The 22,336-nt window shown below is 42.8% G+C and overlaps 1 protein-coding gene across 1 annotated transcript in view; it reads left to right on the forward strand.

Moving 5' to 3' along the window:
* Positions 1–22,336, forward strand: part of LOC139750336 (uncharacterized) — a 224,672-nt gene that overhangs the window by 39,160 nt on the left and 163,176 nt on the right. Inside the window, exon 6 of the mRNA XM_071665015.1 lies at positions 7,632–7,856. Coding sequence (XP_071521116.1) covers positions 7,632–7,856 — 225 coding nt within the window. The remainder of the gene's footprint in view (positions 1–7,631; positions 7,857–22,336) is intronic.

Consider the following 22,336-nt stretch of genomic DNA (forward strand, 5'->3'; position numbering starts at 1 on the left):
GGTATTACTGTAACATCCACTCTTTCTTGGAAACCTCACATTACAGGAATAGCCAAGTCTGCCTCTAGGAAACGAGTGCCCTGTTTAGAAGTCGAAACTTCCCTTCTGAACAGTTGCTCCCTTTATACAAGGGATTGATTCATCCTTGTATAGAGTATTGCTCTCACATTTTGGATGGTTCTAGCTCTGTATGCTTACTTGACAGAGTCGAAAGTGATCTGACATAAACTATCCCAAGTTAACTTCCAAACTTGACCTTCTTGCCTTATACCACAATGTTGGTTCACTTTCCCTCTGCTATATGGTTTCTGCTCTCAGGAGCTGGCTACTTATGTGCCCTCACCTCTAGCTAGACCATGCAATACTTGGAAAGCTGCTACTTCACGTGATTTTTGTGTGGCGATCGGCAACTCAAGTGTGGGCTGTTTTGATACCTCTTTTTTCCCTAAATGTTGAAGCTTTGGAAGTCTCTACCTTCTCAAGTTTTCCCCAATAACTATGACCAAGCACATTTCAAAAGACAGGTCTTTTGCTTCCTCCAAAATTTTTGAATACTTTCCCTTGTCTTTTCTTTTTCTGTTTCATAATTCTTTCTATATTTTGATTAAGGCCCAGCCATGATGTGGAGTTCTGTCTATGATTGGAGCCTCCAACATAAAAAAGAAAAGTGGTATGTTTGAGGAAAGGAACCTGGATGGTCTGGCTCAGAGTGACTCAAAGCTCAAGGGTAAGGGAGAAGAATGGTTCAGAAATATTTAAGGATGAAGTTGGGGATTAGTATGAGGGCAAGGGCAAAAGCTAAGGAAGATGCAGCACTGCTGTTAAAAGACTGAGTTATGAAAATGTGTGAAAGAGTTAAGAAAGTGAGCCCCAGACTGATGTGGGTAGAAGTGAAAGATGGGTTATTGTTAGTGCATATACACCTTACCATGAGGATGATGAAGAGATGTGAATGTTTTGGGAGCAGCTGATTTAGTGTCAGTAGATTTGATTTGAGAGATTGTATGTTAGTAATGGGTGATTTGAATGCCAAAGTGAGTAATGTGGCAGTTAAGGGTATAATCTGGAGCCACTGGGTATTTAGTGATGTTAATGGAAATGGTGACCAGCTTGTGGAATTGTTTACTGAAAAACACTACTGATTGGAAAACCTGGTTTAGCAAGAGACATATACGTAGGAAAGATTGTAAGTTGGCATTATTGGATTACTTAATAAGAGACTCTTGGCTGCGAATGTACTGAAGATGGGATGTGTGATAACTACGTGGTGGAGGCAAAGGTGCAGATTTGTTGAGGCTTTTGGAAAAGAGGAAATTATACAGATGAGAAAAGGGTGATGCAGGTAAGTGAGCTTGAAGAAGAGGCTTTTGTGAGCAGTTACCAGGAGAAGTTGAGTGTAGAGTGGAAAAAGATGAAAGTAAATGAAGCAAGGGGAGTGAGAATGGTAGTTAATTAGGGAGGCAATGCTGGTGTGTGCAAGAACAGTGTGTGGAATGCAGAAGATCGGAGTTTGGGAGGTGAGAAAGGGTAGTGAATGGTGAAATGATGAAGTTAGATCCCTAGTGAAAGAGAGAAGAGAGGTGTATGGGCATTACTTACAGGAAAGAATTGCAAGTGATTGGATGATGCACAGTGGAAAGCAGCAGGAGGTCAAGAGGCTAAAAAGAAGACAAAAGAGAGTTTGAGTGAGTATTGCCTACCTTCAGGGAGAATAAGAAAATGTTTTGAAAGGAGGATTATAGTGTAAGAAGCACAAGAGAACAAATGGGAACATCAGTAAGGGAGGCAAATAGGGAAATGGTGACAGGCAGGGATGCGGTGAAGAGGATATGAAATGAGTATTTTGTAGGTTTGTCTATTGTGTTTGATTATATGGTGGCAGATGAAGGGTGTTTTGGCTGGGGAGGTACATGAAGTGAGAGAGTCATGGCGAATGGTCTGGTGAAAAGAGAAGTGGTTAAGCTCTTGCATAAGATGAAATGTGGCAAAGTGGCTGGAGTAGGTGGTATCGAAGTTATTCTTACCCTGTCTTTTCTTATTCAGTCAACTTTCTTTACACCAAATAACATCCTTAAAATTTCATTTCCAACACATTCACCCTATGTAGTGCATATCTTCAATTATGTATGGTAAAGGGTTAATCCAACCCCATATTGAATGAATTTATAGTTTTTACACAAGGGAGGTTTGTTTTTGAATGAAGGGTGAATTGATGCATTCAAGAAACAGTTCACCAAGGATAGTATTTGGCTACTTTTATGGTCACAGGATACAGTGATATGATATGTATTGAAGAATGCTTTGCATAAGTTGTGACTTTGGGTTATTTTTAACAACAATGATGATACAAAGATTTAAAAGGGTTTTATTTTTATTTTTTTTTTATACTTTGTCGCTGTCTCCCGCGTTTGCGAGGTAGCGCAAGGAAACAGACGAAAGAAATGGCCCAACCCCCCCCCCCATACACATGTATATACATACACCCACACACGCAAATATACATACCTACACAGCTTTCCATGGTTTACCCCAGACGCTTCACATGCCTTGATTCAATCCACTGACAGCACGTCAACCCCGGTATACCAAATCGCTCCAATTCACTCTATTCCTTGCCCTCCTTTCACCCTCCTGCATGTTCAGGCCCCGATCACACAAAATCTTTTTCACTCCATCTTTCCACCTCCAATTTGGTCTCCCTCTTCTCCTTGTTCCCTCCACCTCCGACACATATATCCTCTTGGTCAATCTTTCCTCACTCATCCTCTCCATATGCCCAAACCACTTCAAAACACCCTCTTCTGCTCTCTCAACCACGCTCTTTTTATTTCCACACATCTCTCTTACCCTTACGTTGCTCACTCGATCAAACCACCTCACACCACACATTGTCCTCAAACATCTCATTTCCAGCACATCCATCCTCCTGCGCACAACTCTATCCATAGCCCACGCCTCGCAACCATACAACATTGTTGGAACCACTATTCCTTCAAACATACCCATTTTTGCTTTCTGAGATAATGTTCTCGACTTCCACACATTCTTCAAGGCCCCCAGGATTTTCGCCCCCTCCCCCACCCTATGATCCACCTCCGCTTCCATGGTTCCATCCGCTGCCAGATCCACTCCCAGATATCTAAAACACTTCACTTCCTCCAGTTTTTCTCCATTCAAACTCACCTCCCAATTGACTTGACCCTCAACCCTACTGTACCTAATAACCTTGCTCTTATTCACATTTACTCTTAACTTTCTTCTTCCACACACTTTTCCAAACTCAGTCACCAGCTTCTGCAGTTTCTCACATGAATCAGCCACCAGCGCTGTATCATCAGCGAACAACAACTGACTCACTTCCCAAGCTCTCTCATCCCCAACAGACTTCATACTTGCCCCTCTTTCCAAAACTCTTGCATTTACCTCCCTAACATCCCCATCCATAAACAAATTAAACAACCATGGAGACATCACACACCCCTGCCGCAAACCTACATTCACTGAGAACCAATCACTTTCCTCTCTTCCTACACGTACACATGCCTTACATCCTTGATAAAAACTTTTCACTGCTTCCAACAACTTTCCTCCCACACCATATATTCTTAATACCTTCCACAGAGCATCTCTATCAACTCTATCATATGCCTTCTCCAGATCCATAAATGCTACATACAAATCCATTTGCTTTTCTAAGTATTTCTCACATACATTCTTCAAAGCAAACACCTGATCCACACATCCTCTACCACTTCTGAAACCACACTGCTCTTCCCCAATCTGATGCTCTGTACATGCCTTTACCCTCTCAATCAATACCCTCCCATATAATTTACCAGGAATACTCAACAAACTTATACGTCTGTAATTTGAGCACTCACTCTTATCCCCTTTGCCTTTGTACAATGGCACTATGCACGCATTCGCCAATCCTCAGGCACCTCACCATGAGTCATACATACATTAAATAACCTTACCAACCAGTCAACAATACAGTCACCCCCTTTTTTAATAAATTCCACTGCAATACCATCCAAACCTGCTGCCTTGCCGGCTTTCATCTTCCGCAAAGCTTTCACTACCTCTTCTCTGTTTACCAAATCATTTTCCCTAACCCTCTCACTTTGCACACCACCTCGACCAAAACACCCCATATCTGCCACTCTATCATCAAACACATTCAACAAACCCTCAAAATACTCACTCCATCTCCTTCTCACATCACCACTACTTGTTATCACCTCCCCATTTGCGCCCTTCACTGAAGTTCCCATTTGCTCCCTTGTCTTACGCACTTTATTTACCTCCTTCCAGAACATCTTTTTATTCTCCCTAAAATTTGATGATACTCTCTCACCCCAACTCTCATTTGCCCTTTTTTTCACCTCTTGCACCTTTCTCTTGACCTCCTGTCTCTTTCTTTTATACATCTCCCACTCAATTGTATTTTTTCCCTGCAAAAATCGTCCAAATGCCTCTCTCTTCTCTTTCACTAATACTCTTACTTCTTCATCCCACCACTCACTACCCTTTCTAATCAACCCACCTCCCACTCTTCTCATGCCACAAGCATCTTTTGCACAATCCATCACTGATTCCCTAAATACATCCCATTCCTCCCCCACTCCCCTTACTTCCATTGTTCTCACCTTTTTCCATTCTGTACTCAGTCTCTCCTGGTACTTCCTCACACAGGTCTCCTTCTCAAGCTCACTTACTCTCACCACCCTCTTCACCCCAACATTCACTCTTCTTTTCTGAAAACCCATACAAATCTTCACCTTAGCCTCCACAAGATAATGATCAGACATCCCTCCAGTTGCACCTCTCAGCACATTAACATCCAAAAGTCTCTCTTTCGCACGCCTGTCAATTAACACGTAATCCAATAACGCTCTCTGGCCATCTCTCCTACTTACATAAGTATACTTATGTATATCTCGCTTTTTAAACCAGGTATTCCCAATCATCAGTCCTTTTTCAGCACATAAATCTACAAGCTCTTCACCATTTCCATTTACAACAGTGAACACCCCATGTATACCAATTATTCCCTCAACTGCCACATTACTCACCTTTGCATTCAAATCACCCATCACTATAACCCGGTCTCGTGCATCAAAACCACTAACACACTCATTCAGCTGCTCCCAAAACACTTGCCTCTCTTGATCTTTCTTCTCATGCCCAGGTGCATATGCACCAATAATCACCCACCTCTCTCCATCAACTTTCAGTTTTACCCATATTAATCGAGAATTTACTTTCTTACACTCTATCACATACTTTCTTTTTGTTTTCATGTTTGTCTGCTGTTTCACGTGTTATTTTGGTATGGTAGCTTCAGGAACAAATAACTGGGCTTTGGATGAAATATCCACACTTCATTTTTATCCTCTGTGCCTTCTTTTGAAAATTGCTGATACAGGAGGGAAGGGTTTTCAGCCTCCTGCTCACACCCCTCTTAATTGCCCTCTTCAGCATGCCTGAAATATATGGGTATTATTCTTTCTTCACCCCTGGGGATAATATTTGTATATCTATATTTCTCAAATATTTGTTTTATGAGAGCTTGCCCAGTTGTGCTGAAATGGTTTGGCCACATGGAGAGGGCGAGTCAGGAAAGACTGAATATGAAGATCTCTGTATTGGTTGTGCAAGATGGTTGAAACAGATGTTAAGAGAGGTTGCTCTGATGTATGCACAGAAGCATGACATGAATGAAAGATGATTAAGATATCATATAGAAATGTGGCAGACAAGATGATGAAATGAGTAGTGTTAATGAAAGTACGAAGAGATGAGATAAGGAAAGAGATGTTAAGATGTAAAGAAGGGAGCATTGGAGGCTTGGAGCATTTCATAGGATGCCATGTGAATGATGCATGACTGTCAAAAGCATGTACAGATGACCCCTGACTTACCATGGTTCGACATACGATTTTTCAAATTTATGATGGTGAGATATTCAACACTATTATAAAACAGACTTTGTTTGATGATTTTGTCCAACTGTAGGCTAATGTAAGTGTTCTAAGAGTTTTTAATACGGTAGGCTAGGTTAAGTTATGATGTTTGGTAAGTTAGATGTACAGTATTAAATGTATTTTCAATTTACAATATTTTCAACTTATTTGGTTTATTTTGGTTTTTATCGAGGATGTAAGGCATGTGTACGTGTAGGAAGAGAGGAAAGTGATTGGTTCTCAGTGAATGTAGGTTTGCGGCAGGGGTGTGTGATGTCTCCATGGTTGTTTAATTTGTTTATGGATGGGGTTGTTAGGGAGGTGAATGCAAGAGTTTTGGAAAGAGGGGCAAGTATGAAGTCTGTTGGGGATGAGAGAGCTTGGGAAGTGAGTCAGTTGTTGTTCGCTGATGATACAGCGCTGGTGGCTGATTCATGTGAGAAACTGCAGAAGCTGGTGACTGAGTTTGGTAAAGTGTGTGGAAGAAGAAAGTTAAGAGTAAATGTGAATAAGAGCAAGGTTATTAGGTACAGTAGGGTTGAGGGTCAAGTCAATTGGGAGGTGAGTTTGAATGGAGAAAAACTGGAGGAAGTGAAGTGTTTTAGATATCTGGGAGTGGATCTGGCAGCGGATGGAACCATGGAAGTGGAAGTGGATCATAGGGTGGGGGAGGGGGCGAAAATTCTGGGGGCCTTGAAGAATGTGTGGAAGTCGAGAACATTATCTCGGAAAGCAAAAATGGGTATGTTTGAAGGAATAGTGGTTCCAACAATGTTGTATGGTTGCGAGGCGTGGGCTATGGATAGAGTTGTGCGCAGGAGGATGGATGTGCTGGAAATGAGATGTTTGAGGACAATGTGTGGTGTGAGGTGGTTTGATCGAGTGAGTAACGTAAGGGTAAGAGAGATGTGTGGAAATAAAAAGAGCGTGGTTGAGAGAGCAGAAGAGGGTGTTTTGAAGTGGTTTGGGCACATGGAGAGAATGAGTGAGGAAAGATTGACCAAGAGGATATATGTGTCGGAGGTGGAGGGAACGAGGAGAAGAGGGAGACCAAATTGGAGGTGGAAAGATGGAGTGAAAAAGATTTTGTGTGATCGGGGCCTGAACATGCAGGAGGGTGAAAGGAGGGCAAGGAATAGAGTGAATTGGAGCGATGTGGTATACCGGGGTTGACGTGCTGTCAGTGGATTGAATCAAGGCATGTGAAGCGTCTGGGGTAAACCATGGAAAGCTGTGTAGGTATGTATATTTGTGTGTGTGGACGTATGTATATACATGTGTATGGGGGTGGGTTGGGCCATTACTTTCGTCTGTTTCCTTGCGCTACCTCGCAAACGCGGGAGACAGCGACAAAGTATAATATAAAAAAATAATATATATTTGGTTTATCAGAATGTAACCCCATCGTAAGTCATGGATGAATGGAGCTAAAATTCTCACCTGACCAGTAAAGTAAATGTGCAGAACAAATGGATACTGTATGGCACACTGCATTAATGTTGAAGACTTCATCATCACATGAAACATATAGATTAGAATATGTTTAAATGATACGTGAGCCTTGATCACCCTTATGAAAATGAGGTTGGAAATTAAAGAGAATAATTTTTTACCTGAAATGGTGTGAAATGATTAAGTTTATTTCATCTTTCATTTTAAACAAAGGAATCTGCAGAACAAAAGTCCCTCTCAGAAGATGAAGTGCAGAGTGTGAAAGAACAGATACATCATCTGACAGTACTGCGTGATAACTTGGAAGCAGCTGCATTCCAAAAGGATGACCTGATTGCTGAACTTCAATTGCAGGTTGATGAGTTTGTTGTAGAAGGAAGAGGCTACCAAGACCAGATGGAAGCTAATAAATCAAAGATTGAACAAATGGAGAAGAAGGTATGTTGAGTTAATCTTGTTTACATGAAATAATTTTGGTCACTACAGTTTTTTAATTAGTGATTAGGGCTGGCATAAAGACTAAAATGGATATAGAAATGATTGGAAAGCTATTAAGAAACTGCTTTATATGCCTTCTTGTTACACAGGTGACCAGTTCACACTGCATCTTTTTCAAACACTGAGACAACTTCTCATCTTTGCTCATATATTTGTACTAGCATCCCATTTTACAAATACATTCATTGTTTAATAGGTAGTTTTTTTCACATGTATGTATATTTTAAGGTGAAGCAGAGTAAAGTGATAACTTTTTTGTAGAGTCTGGTTTGAATTTTATATGCTGAAACAAGTATAAGAAATATGATTTTGTGGAGAGATAAGTTACTGAAATAATTTAGATGGTTGATACAGTAAGAGTACAGAGTCTTTTAGTAGTATTATATAAATCTGGCAAGATGTGTATTGATAATTGAAGAAATAGACAGTTGTATGGGAGGGGTATTAATTGGGAGGGTGAAGGCATGTCCAGGGCATCAGATTGGGGAGGAGCAGTGTGGTTTCAGAAGTGTTAGAGGATGTGTGGTTCAGGTGTTTGCTTTGATGAATGTGTGTGTGAGAAATACTTAGAAAAACAGATGGATTTGTATATAGCATTTATGGATCTGGAGAAGTCATATTATAGGGTTGATAGAGATGCTTTGTGGAAGGTCTTAAGAGTATATGATGTGTAAGGTAAGCTGCTAGAAGCAGTGAAAAGTTTTTATCAAGGATGTAAGGCATGTGTACGAGTAGGAAGAGAGGAGAGTGACTGGTTCTCATTGAAGGTCGGTCTGTGGCAGGGGTGTGTGATGTCCCCATGGTTGTTTAATTTGTTTATGGATGGGGTTGTCAGGGAGGTAAATGCGAGAGTTTTGGAGAGAGGAATGAGTATGCAGTCTGTTGTGGATGAGAGGGCCTGGGAAGTGAGTTTGTTGTTGTTCCCTGTTGATACAGCATTGGTGGCTGATTTGAGTGACAAATTGCAGAAGTTGGTAAATGAGTTTGGAAAAGTGTGTGAAAGGAGAAATTTGAGAGTACATGTGAATAAGAGCAAGGTTATTTGGTTCAGCAGGGTTGAGAGAAAAGTTAGTTGTGATGTGAGTTTTAATGGAGAAAATTTGGAGGAAGTGTAGTGTTTTAGATACCTGGGAGTGGATTTAGCAGTGATTGGAATCATGGAAGTGAGTCATAGGGTGGGGGAGGGGGCAAATGTTCTGGGAGCAATGAAGAATGCATGGAAAGAGAGAATGTTATCTCAGAGCAAAAATGAGTATGTTTGAAGGAGTAGTAGTTCCAACAATATTATATGGTTGTGAGGCATGGGCTGTAGATAGGGTTGTATGGAGGAGGGTGGATGTGTTGGAAATGAAATGTTTGAGGACGATTTGTGGTGTGAGGTGGTTGGATTGAATAAGTAATGAAATGGCAACAGAGATGCTTGGTAATAAAAAGAGTGTGGTTGAGAGAACAGAAGAGCGTTGTGTTGAAATGGTTTGGACACGTGGAGAGAATGAGTGGACAAAGGTTGACGAAGAAGATATGTGTGCCAGAGGTGGTGGGAACATGGAGAAGCAGGAGACCAAATTGGAGGTGGAAAGATGGAGTGAAAAGGATTTAGAGTGATTGGGGCCTGAACATACAGGAGGTTGACAGGCGTGCAAGGAATAGGGTGAATTGGAACGATATGGCATACTGAGGTTGACATGCTGTCAGTGGACTGAACCAGGGCATGTGAAATGTCTGGGGTAAACCATGGAAAGGTCTGTGGGGCCTGGATGTGGATAGGGAGCTATGGTTTCAGTGCATTACACTTGACAGCTAGAAACTTAGTGTTAACGAATGTGGCCTTTTTTGTCTGTTTTCCTGGTGCTACCTTGCTGAAGCAGGGAGTGGCAATGCTTTTTCCTGTGGGGCGGGGTAGCACCGGGTATGGATGAAGGCAAGCAAGTATGAATATGTACATGCGTGTATATGTATATGACTGTGTATGGAGTGAGTATTTTAAAGGTTTGTTGAATGTGTTTGATGACAGAGTGGCAGGTGTAGGATGTATTGGTTGGGGTGGTGTGCGAAGTGAGAGAGTCAGGGAGAATGCTTTGGTTTTGAGAGAAGAGGTAGTGAAAGCTTTGCGGAAGATGAAATCTGTCAAGGTGGCGGGTTTGGATGGTATTGCAGTAGAATTTATTAAGAAAGAGACTGACTGTGTTGTGGATTGGTTGGTAAGGATATTCAATGTATTATGTATGGATCAGGGTGAAGTGCCTAAAGATTGGCGGAGTGCATGCATAGTGCCACTGTACAAGGGCAAAGGGGATAAAGGTGAGTATTCAAACTACAGAGGCATAAGTTTGTTGACTATTCCTTGGAAATTATATGAGAGGGTATTGATTGAGAGAGTGAAGGTATGTATGGAGTGTCAGATTGGGGGAGGAGTGTGATTTCAGAAGTGGTAGAGGATGTGTGGATCAGTTGTTTGCTTTGAAGAATGTGAGAAATTTTTAGAAAAACATGGATTTGTATGAATATTTATGGATCTGGAGAAAGCATATGATGGTTGATAGATATGCTTTGTGGAAGGTCTTAACAGTACATGGTGTAGAAGGTAAGTTGCTAGAAGCAGTGAAAAGTTTTCCCAAGGATGTAAGGCATGTGTACGAGTAGGAAGAGAGGAGAGCAATTGGTTCCCAGTGAATGTCGGTCTGTGGCAGGGGTGTGTGATGTCCCCATTGTTGTTTAATTTGTTTGTGGACTGGATGATTAGGGAGGTAAGTGCTAGAGTTTTGGAGAGAGGGGCAAGTGTGAAGTCTGTTGTGGATGAGAGGGCTTGGGAAGTGAGTCAGTTGTTGTTCGCTGATGATACGGCTCTGGTGGCTTATTCATGTGAGAAACTGCAGAAGTTGGTGACTCAGTTTAGGAAAGTGTGTGAAAGGAGGAAGTTGAGAGAAAATGTGAATAAGCACAAGGTTATTAGGTTCATTAGGGTTGAGGGACAAGTTGATTGCAGTGTAAGTTTAAATGGAGACAAGTTGAAGCGCTCAAATTACAGAGGTATAAGTTTGTTGAGTATTCCTGGTAAATTATATGGGAGGGTATTGATTGAGAGGGTGAAGGCATGTACAGAGCATCAGATTGGGGAAGAGCAGTGTGGTTTCAGAAGTGGTAGAGGATGTGTGGATCAGGTGTTTGCTTTGAAGGATGTATGTGAGAAATACTTAGAAAAGCAAATGGATTTGTATGTAGCATTTATGGATCTGGAGAAGGCATATGATAGAGTTGATAGAGATGCTCTGTGGAAGGTATTAAGAATATATGGTGTGGGAGGCAAGTTGTTAGAAGCAGTGAAAAGTTTTTATCGAGGATGTATGGCATGTGTACGTGTAGGAAGAGAGGAAAGTGATTGGTTCTCTGTGAATGTAGGTTTGCGGCAGGGGTGTGTGATGTCTCCATGGTTGTTTAATTTGTTTATGGATGGGGTTGTTAGGGAGGTAAATGCAAGAGTTTTGGAAAGAGGGGCAAGTATGAAGTCTGTTGGGGATGAGAGAGCTTGGGAAGTGAGTCAGTTGTTGTTTGCTGATGATACAGCGCTGGTGGCTGATTCATGTGAGAAACTGCAGAAGCTGGTGACTGAGTTTGGTAAAGTGTGTGAAAGAAGAAAGTTAAGAGTAAATGTGAATAAGAGCTAGGTTATTAGGTACAGTAGGGTTGAGGGTCAAGTCAATTGGGATGTAAGTTTGAATGGAGAAAAACTGGAGGAAGTAAAGTGTTTTAGATATCTGGGAGTGGATCTGGCAGCGGATGGAACCATGGAAGCGGAAGTGGATCATAGGGTGGGGGAGGGGGCGAAAATCCTGGGAGCCTTGAAGAAAGTGTGGAAGTCGAGAACATTATCTCGGAAAGCAAAAATGGGTATGTTTGAAGGAATAGTGGTTCCAACAATGTTGTATGGTTGCGAGGCGTGGGCTATGGATAGAGTTGTGCGCAGGAGGATGGATGTGCTGGAAATGAGATGTTTGAGGACAATGTGTGGTGTGAGGTGGTTTGATCGAGTAAGTAACGTAAGGGTAAGAGAGATGTGTGGAAATAAAAAGAGCGTGGTTGAGAGAGCAGAAGAGGGTGTTTTGAAATGGTTTGGGCACATGGAGAGAATGAGTGAGGAAAGATTGACCAAGAGGATATATGTGTCGGAGGTGGAGGGAACAAGGAGAAGTGGGAGACCAAATTGGAGGTGGAAAGATGGAGTGAAAAAGATTTTGTGTGATTGGGGCCTGAACATGCAGGAGGGTGAAAGGAGGGCAAGGAATAGAGTGAATTGGATCGATGTGGTATACCGGGGTTGACGTGCTGTCAGTGGATTGAATCAGGGCATGTGCAGCATCTGGGGTAAACCATGGAAAGCTGTGTAGGTATGTATATTTGCGTGTGTGGACGTATGTATATACATGTGTATGGGGGGGGGGTTGGGCCATTTCTTTCGTCTGTTTCGTTGCGCTACCTCGCAAACGCGGGAGACAGCGACAAAGCAAAAAAAAAAAAAAAAAAAGTTGAAGAAAGTGAAGTGTTTTAAATATCTGGGAGTGGACTTAGCAGCAAATGGAAGCATGGAAGTGGAAGTGAGTCATATGGTGGGGGAGGGGGAAAAGTGTTCTGGGAGTGATGAAGAATGTGTGGAAGTCGAGAACATTATCTTGGAGAGCAAAGATGGGTATGTTTGAAGGAATAGCATTTCCAACATTTTTATATGGTTGCGAGGCATGGGCTATAGATAGGGTTGTATGGATAGGGTGTGTTGATGAAATGTTTGAGGACAGTATGTGGTGTGAGGTGGTTTCATCAGGGAAGTAATGAAAGGGTAAGAGAGATGTGTGGAAGTAAAATGAGTGTGGTTGAGAGAGCAGAAGAGGGTGTGTTGAAGTGTATTGGACATATGGAGAGAATGAGTGAGGAAAGATTAACAAAAAGGACATATGTGTCAGAGGTGGAGGGAACAAGGAGAAGCAGGAGACAAAAGAGGAGATAGAAGGATGGAGTGAAAGAGATTTTGAGTGATTGGCTCCTGACCACAAAAGAGGGTGAAATGTGTACAAGGAATAGAGTGAATTGGAATGATATGGTATACTGGGGTCGATGTGCTGTCAATGGACTGAACCAGGGCATGTGAAATGTGCAGAGTAAACCATGGAAAGGTTTAAGGGGCTCGGATGTGGATAGGGAGCTGTGGTTTTGGTGCATTATACATGACAGCCAGAGATTGAAGGTGAATGAATGTGGCCTTTTTTTTATGTTTTTCTGGTGCTACCTTGCTGAAGCAGGGGGAGTAGCATTGCTGTTTCCTGTGTGGCAGGGTGGCTTAAGGAATGGATGAAGGCAAGCAGGTATGAATATGTTCATGTGTATATGTCTGTGTATGTACCAGGGCGTGTGAAGCGTCTGGGGTAAACCATGGAACGTTCTGTGGGACCTGGATGTGGAGAGGGACCTGTGTTTTCGGTGCATTATACATGACAGCTAGAGATTCAGTGTGAATGAATGTGTCCTTTGTTGTCTTTTCCTAGCGCTACCTCACGCACATGCGGGGGAGGGGGTTGTTATTTCATGTGTGGCGGGGTGGTGATGGGAATGAATAAAGGCAGACAGTATGAATTGTGTACATGTGTATATTTTTTTTTTTTTTTTTTGCCGCTGTCTCCCGCATTTGCGGGGTAGCGCAAGGAAACAGAAGAAAGAAATGGCCCAACCCACCCCCATACACATGTATATACACACACGTCCACACACGCAAATATACATACCTACACATCTCAATGTACACATATATACACACACAGACACATACATATATACCCATGCACACAATTCACACTGTCTGCCTTTATTCATTCCCATCGCCACCTCGCCACACATGGAACACCATCCCCCTCCCCCCTCATGTGTGCGAGGTAGCGCTAGGAAAAGACAACAAAGGCCCCATTCGTTTACACTCAGTCTCCAGCTGTCATGCAATAATGCCCGAAACCACAGCTCCCTTTCCACATCCAGGCACCACACAACCTTCCATGGTTTACCCCAGACACTTCACATGCCCTGATTCAATCCACTGACAGCACGTCAACCCCGGTATACCACATCGATCCAATTCACTCTATTCCTTGCCCGCCTTTCACCCTCCTGCATGTTCAGGCCCTGATCACTCAAAATTTTTTTCACTCCATCTTTCCACCTCCAATTTGGTCTCCCACTTCTCCTCGTTCCCTCCACCTCCAACACATATATCCTCTTGGTCAATCTTTCCTCACTCATTCTCTCCATGTGCCCAAACCATTTCAAAACACCCTCTTCTGCTCTCTCAACCATGCTCTTTTTATTTCCATACATCTCTCTTACCCTAACATTACTTACTCGATCAAACCACCTCACACCACACATTGTCCTCAAACATCTCATTTCCAGCACATCCACCCTCCTGCGCACAACTCTATCCATAGCCCATGCCTCGTAACCATACAACATTGTTGGAACCACTATTCCTTCAAACATACCCATTTTTGCTTTCCGAGATAATGTCCTCGACTTCCACACATTCTTCAATGCTCCCAGAATTTTCGCCCCCATACCCACCCTATGATTCACTTCCGCTTCCATGGTTCCATCTGCTGCCAGATCCACTCCCAGATATCTAAAACACTTTACTTCCTCCAGTTTTTCTCCATTCAAACTTACCTCCCAATTGACTTGACCCTCAACCCTACTGTACCTAATAACCTTGCTCTTATTCACATTTACTCTTAACTTTCCTGTTTCACACACTTTACCAAACTCAGTCACCAGCTTCTGCAGTTTCTGACATGAATCAGCCACCAGCGCTGTATCATCAGCGAACAACAACTGACTCACTTCCCAAGTTCTCTCATCCACAACAGACTTCATACTTGCCCCTCTTTCCAAAACTCTTGCATTCACCTCCCTAACAACCCCATCCATAAACAAATTAAACAACCATGGAGACATCACACACCCCTGCCGCAAACCTACATTCGTATATATATTCGCCATTTCTCCGCATTAGCGAGGTAGCGTTAATAACAGAGGACTAAACCTTATAAGAAAAAACCTCACTTGGTCCCCTTCTCTGTTCCTTCTTTTGGAAAATTTAAAAAAACGGGAAAGAGGATTTCCATCAAATTTACTGTAGAAAATAGAAATAATGGTATGCTACCATTTTTAGATAGCATGATCCATAGTTTTTATCGAGGATGTAAGGCATGTGTACGTGTAGGAAGAGAGGAAAGTGATTGGTTCTCAGTGAATGTAGGTTTGCGGCAGGGGTGTGTGATGTCTCCATGGTTGTTTAATTTGTTTATGGATGGGGTTGTTAGGGAGGTAAATGCAAGAGTCTTGGAAAGAGGGGCAAGTATGAAGACTGTTGGGGATGAGAGAGCTTGGGAAGTGAGTCAGTTGTTGTTCGCTGATGATACAGCGCTGGTGGCGGATTCATGTGAGAAACTGCAGAAGCTGGTGACGGAGTTTGGTAAAGTGTGTGGAAGAAGAAAGTTAAGAGTAAATGTGAATAAGAGCAAGGTTATTAGGTACAGTAGGGTTGAGGGTCAAGTCAATTGGGAGGTGAGTTTGAATGGAGAAAAACTGGAGGAAGTGAAGTGTTTTAGATATCTGGGAGTGGATCTGTCAGCGGATGGAACCATGGAAGCGGAAGTGGATCATAGGGTGGGGGAGGGGGCTAAAATTTTGGGAGCCTTGAAAAATGTGTGGAAGTCGAGAACATTATCCCGGAAAGCAAAAATGGGTATGTTTGAAGGAATAGTAGTTCCAACAATGTTGTATGGTTGCGAGGCGTGGGCTATGGATAGAGTTGTGCGCAGGAGGATGGATGTGCTGGAAATGAGATGTTTGAGGACAATGTGTGGTGTGAGGTGGTTTGATCGAGTAAGTAACGTAAGGGTAAGAGAGATGTGTGGAAATAAAAAGAGCGTGGTTGAGAGAGCAGAAGAGGGTGTTTTGAAATGGTTTGGGCACATGGAGAGAATGAGTGAGGAAAGATTGACCAAGAGGATATATGTGTCGGAGGTGGAGGGAACGAGGAGAAGAGGGAGACCAAATTGGAGGTGGAAAGATGGAGTGAAAAGGATTTTGTGTGATCGGGGCCTGAACATGCAGGAGGGTGAAAGGAGGGCAAGGAATAGAGGGAATTGGAGCGATGTGGTATACAGGGGTTGACGTGCTGTCAGTGGATTGAATCAAGGCATGTGAAGCGTCCGGGGTAAACCAAGGAAAGCTGTGTAGGTATGTATATTTGCGTGTGTGGACGTGTGTATGTACATGTGTATGGGGGGGTTGGGCCATTTCTTTCGTCTGTTTCCTTGCGCTACCTCGCAAACGCGGGAGACAGCGACAAAGTATAAAAAAAAAAAAAAAAAAAAAAAAAAAAAAAAAAAAAAATGATCCATAGGCAAGGAAACAAGTTTAAGGTTAGCATATACAGAAAACCCACCAATGTATGCTCATATATCCATTATTACTTATTACTTATGGGTTTTTTTTTTTTTTTTTTTTTTTTTTTTGCCTCCCGCATTTGCGAGGTAGCGCAAGGAAACAGACGAAAGAAATGGCCCAACCCACCCCCATACACATGTATATACATACGTCCACACACGCAAATATACATACCTACACAGCTTTCCATGGTTTACCCCAGACGCTTCACATGCCTTGATTCAATCCACTGACAGCACGTCAACCCCGGTGTACCACATCGCTCCAATTCACTCTATTCCTTGCCCTCCTTTCACCCTCCTGCATGTTCAGGCCCTGATCACACAAAATCTTTTTCACTCATTCTTTCCACCTCCAATTTGGTCTCCCTCTTCTCCTCGTTCCCTCCACCTCTGACACATATATCCTCTTGGTCAATCTTTCCTCACTCATTCTCTCCATGTGCCCAAACCATTTCAAAACACCCTCTTCTGCTCTCTCAACCACGCTCTTTTTATTTCCACACATCTCTCTTAGCCTTACGTTACTTACTCGATCAAACCACCTCACACCTCACATTGTCCTCAAACATCTCATTTCCAGCACATCCATCCTCCTGCGCACAACTCTATCCATAGCCCACGCTTCGCAACCATACAACATTGTTGGAACCACTATTCCTTCAAACATACCCATTTTTGCTTTACGAGATAATGTTCTCAACTTCCACACATTCTTCAAGGCTCCCAGAACTTTCGCCCCCTCCCCCACCCTATGATCCACTTCCGCTTCCATGGTTCCATCCGCTGCCAGATCCACTCCCAGATATCTAAAAAACTTCACTTCCTCCAGTTTTTCTCCATTCAAACTCACCTCCCAATTGACTTGACCCTCAACGCTACTGTACCTAATAACCTTGCTCTTATTCACATTTACTCTTAACTTTCTTCTTTCACACACTTTACCAAACTCAGTCACCAGCTTCTGCAGTTTCTCACATGAATCAGCCACCAGCGCTGTATCATCAGCGAACAACAACTGACTCACTTCCCAAGCTCTCTCATCCCCAACAGACTTCATACTTGCCCCTCTTACCAAAACTCTTGCATTCACCTTCCTAACAACCCCATCCATAAACAAATTAAACAACCATGAAGACATCACACACCCCTGCCGCAAACCTACATTCACTGAGAACCAATCACTTTCCTCTCTTCCTACACGTACACATGCCTTACATCCTCGATACAAACTTTTCACTGCTTCTAACAACTTGCCTCCCACACCATATATTCTTAATACCTTCCACAGAGCATCTCTATCAACTCTATCATATGCCTTCTCCAGATCCATAAATGCTACATACAAATCCATTTGCTTTTCTAAGTATTTCTCACATACATTCTTCAAAGTAAACACCTGATCCACACATCCTCTACCACTTCTGAAACCACACTGCTCTTCCCCAATCTGATGCTCTGTACATGCCTTCACCCTCTCAATCATTACCCTCCCATATAATTTACCAGGAATACTCAACAAACTTATACCTCTGTAATTTGAGCACTCACTCTTATCCCCTTTGCCTTTGTACAATGGCACTATGCACGCATTCCGCCAATCCTCAGGCACCTCACCATTAGTCATACATACATTAAATAACCTTACCAACCAGTCAACAATACAGTCACCCCCTTTTTTAATAAATTCCACTGCAATACCATCCAAACCTGCTGCCTTGCCGGCTTTCATCTTCCACAAAGCTTTTACTACCTCTTCTCTGTTTACCAAATCATTTTCCCTAACCCTCTCACTTTGCACACCACCTCGACCAAAACACCCTATATCTGCCACTCTATCATCAAACACATTGAACAAACCTTCAAAATACTCACTCCATCTCCTTCTCACATCACCACTACTTGTTATCACCTCCCCATTTGCACCCTTCACTGAAGTTCCCATTTGCTCCCTTGTCTTACGCACTTTATTTACCTCCTTCCAGAACATCTTTTTATTCTCCCTAAAATTTAATGATACTCTCTCACCCCAACTCTCATTTGCCCTCTTTTTCACCTCTTGCTCCTTTCTCTTGACCTCCTGTCTCTTTCTTTTATACATCTCCCACTCAATTGCATTTTTTCCCCTGCAAAAATCGTCCAAATGCCTCTCTCTTCTCTTTCACTAATACTCTTACTTCTTCATCCCACCACTCACTACCCTTTCTAATCAACCCACCTCCCACTTTTCTCATGCCACAAGCATCTTTTGCGCAATCCATCACTGATTCCCTAAATACATCCCATTCCTCCCCCATTCCCCTTACTTCCATTGTTCTCACCTTTTTCCATTCTGTACTCAGTCTCTCCTGGTACTTCCTCACACAAGTCTCCTTCCCAAGCTTACTTACTCTCACCACCCTCTTCACCCCAACATTCACTCTTCTTTTCTGAAAACCCCTACAAATCTTCACCTTAGCCTCCACAAGATAATGATCAGACATCCCTCCAGTTGCGCCTCTCAGCACATTAACATCCAAAAGTCTCTCTTTCGCGCGCCTGTCAATTAACACGTAATCCAATAATGCTCTCTAGCCATCTCTCCTACTTACATAATTATACTTATGTATATCTCGCTTTTTAAACCAGGTATTCCCAATCATCAGTCCTTTTTCAGCACATAAATCTACAAGCTCTTCACCATTTCCATTTACAACACTGAACACCCCATGTATACCAATTATTCCCTCAACTGCCACATTACTCACCTTTGCATTCAAATCACCCATCACTATAACCCGGTCTTGTGCATCAAAACCACTAACACACTCATTCAGCTGCTCCCAAAACACTTGCCTCTCATGATCTTTCTTCTCATGCCCAGGTGCATATGCACCAATAATCACCCATCTCTCTCCATCAACTTTCAGTTTTACCCATATTAATCGAGAATTTACTTTCTTACATTCAATCACATACTCCCACAACTCCTGTTTCAGGAGTACTGCTACTCCTTCCCTTGCTCTTGTCCTCTCACTAACCCCTGACTTTACTCCCAAGACATTCCCAAACCACTCTTCCCCTTTACCCTTGAGCTTCGTTTCACTCAGAGCCAAAACATCCAGGTTCCTTTCCTCAAACATACTACCTATCTCTCCTTTTTTCACATCTTGGTTACACCCACACACATTTAGGCACCCCAATCTGAGCCTTCGAGGAGGATGAACCCTCCCCGCGTGACTCCTTCTTCTGTTTCCCATTTTAGAAAGTTAAAAAAAAATACAAGGAGGGGAGGATTTCTGGCCCCCCGCTCCCGTCCCCTCTAGTCGCTTTCTACGACACGCGAGGAATGCGTGGGAAGTATTCTTTCACCCCTATCCCCAGGGATAATATATATATATATATATATATATATATATATGTATATATGTATGCGCTACCTCGCAAACGCGGGAGACAGCGACAAAGTATAAAAAAAAAAAAAGTATATATGTATATTATCCCTGGGGATAGGGGAGAAAGAATACTTCCCACGTATTCCCTGCGTGTCGTAGAAGGCGACTAAAAGGGAAGGGAGCGGGAGGCTGGAAATCCTCCCCTCATTTTTTTTTTTTTTTCCAAAAGAAGAAACAGAGAAAGGGGCCAGGTGAGGATATTCCCTCAAAGGCCCAGTCCTCATCCTCTGTTCTTAACGCTACCTCGCTAATGCGGGAAATGGCGATTAGTATAAAAAAAAAAAAAAAAAATTATTTTTGTTATTATACTTTGTCGCTGTCTCCCGCGTTTGCGAGGTAGCGCAAGGAAACAGACGAAAGAAATGGCCCAACCCCCCCATACACATGTATATACATATGTCCACACACGCAAATATACACACCTACACAGCTTTCCATGGTTTACCCCAGACGCTTCACATGCCTTGATTGAATCCACTGACAGCACGTCAACCCCGGTATACCACATCGCTCCAATTCACTCTATTCCTTGCCCTTCTTTCATCCTCCTGCATGTTCAGGCCCCGATCACACAAAATCTTTTTCACTCCATCTTTCCACCTCCAATTTGGTCTCCCTCTTCTCCTCGTTCCCTCCACCTCCGACACATATATCCTCTTGGTCAATCTTTCCTCACTCATTCTCTCCATGTGCCCAAACCACTTCAAAACACCCTCTTCTGCTCTCTCAACCACGCTCTTTTTATTTCCACACATCTCTCTTACCCTTACGTTACTCACTCGATCAAACCACCTCACACCACACATTGTCCTCAAACATCTCATTTCCAGCACATCCATCCTCCTGCGCACAACTCTATCCATAGCCCACGCCTCGCAACCATACAACATTGTTGGAACCACTATTCCTTCAAACATACCCATTTTTGCTTTCCGAGATAATGTTCTCGACTTCCACACATTCTTCAAGGCCCCCAGAATTTTCGCCCCCTCCCCCACCCTATGATCCACTTCCGCTTCCATGGTTCCATCCGCTGCCAGATCCACTCCCAGATATCTAAAACACTTCACTTCCTCCAGTTTTTCTCCATTCAAACTCACCTCCCAATTGACTTGACCCTCAACCCTACTGTACCTAATAACCTTGCTCTTATTCACATTTACTCTTAACTTTCTTCTTCCACACACTTTACCAAACTCAGTCACCAGCTTCTGCAGTTTCTCACATGAATCAGCCACCAGCGCTGTATCATCAGCGAACAACAACTGACTCACTTCCCAAGCTCTCTCATCCCCAACAGACTTCATACTTGCCCCTCTTTCCAAAACTCTTGCATTTACCTCCCTAACAACCCCATCCATAAACAAATTAAACAACCATGGAGACATCACACACCCCTGCCGCAAACCTACATTCACTGAGAACCAATCACTTTCCTCTCTTCCTACACGTACACGTGCCTTACATCCTCGATAAAAACTTTTCACTGCTTCTAACAACTTTCCTCCCACACCATATATTCTTAATACCTTCCACAGAGCATCTCTATCAACTCTATCATATGCCTTCTCCAGATCCATAAATGCTACATACAAATCCATTTGCTTTTCTAAGTATTTCTCACATACATTCTTCAAAGCAAACACCTGATCCACACATCCTCTACCACTTCTGAAACCACACTGCTCTTCCCCAGTCTGATGCTCTGTACATGCCTTCACCCTCTCAATCAATACCCTCTCATATAATTTACCAGGAATACTCAACAAACTTATACCTCTGTAATTTGAGCACTCACTCTTATCCCCTTTGCCTTTGTACAATGGCACTATGCACGCATTCCGCCAATCCTCAGGCACCTCACCATGAGTCATACATACATTAAATAACCTTACCAACCAGTCAACAATACGGTCACCCCCTTTTTTAATAAATTCCACTGCAATACCATCCAAACCTGCTGCCTTGCCGGCTTTCATCTTCCGCAAAGCTTTCACTACCTCTTCTCTGTTTACCAAATCATTTTCCCTAACCCTCTCACTTTGCACACCACCTCGACCAAAACACCCTATATCTGCCACTCTATCATCAAACACATTGAACAAACCTTCAAAATACTCACTCCATCTCCTTCTCACATCACCACTACTTGTTATCACCTCCCCCATTTGCGCCCTTCACTGAAGTTCCCATTTGCTCCCTTGTCTTACGCACTTTATTTACCTCCTTCCAGAACATCTTTTTATTCTCCCTAAAATTTAATGATACTCTCTCACCCCAACTCTCATTTGCCCTCTTTTTCACCTTTTGCACCTTTCTCTTGATCTCCTGTCTCTTTCTTTTATACATCTCCCACTCAATTGCATTTTTTCCCTGCAAAAATCGTCCAAATGCCTCTCTCTTCTCTTTCACTAATAATCTTACTTCTTCATCCCACCACTCACTACCCTTTCTAATCAACCCACCTCCCACTTTTCTCATGCCACAAGCATCTTTTGCG

Source organism: Panulirus ornatus, chromosome 9 (assembly GCF_036320965.1).
Source record: "Panulirus ornatus isolate Po-2019 chromosome 9, ASM3632096v1, whole genome shotgun sequence".
Classification (NCBI taxonomy): domain Eukaryota; kingdom Metazoa; phylum Arthropoda; class Malacostraca; order Decapoda; family Palinuridae; genus Panulirus; species Panulirus ornatus.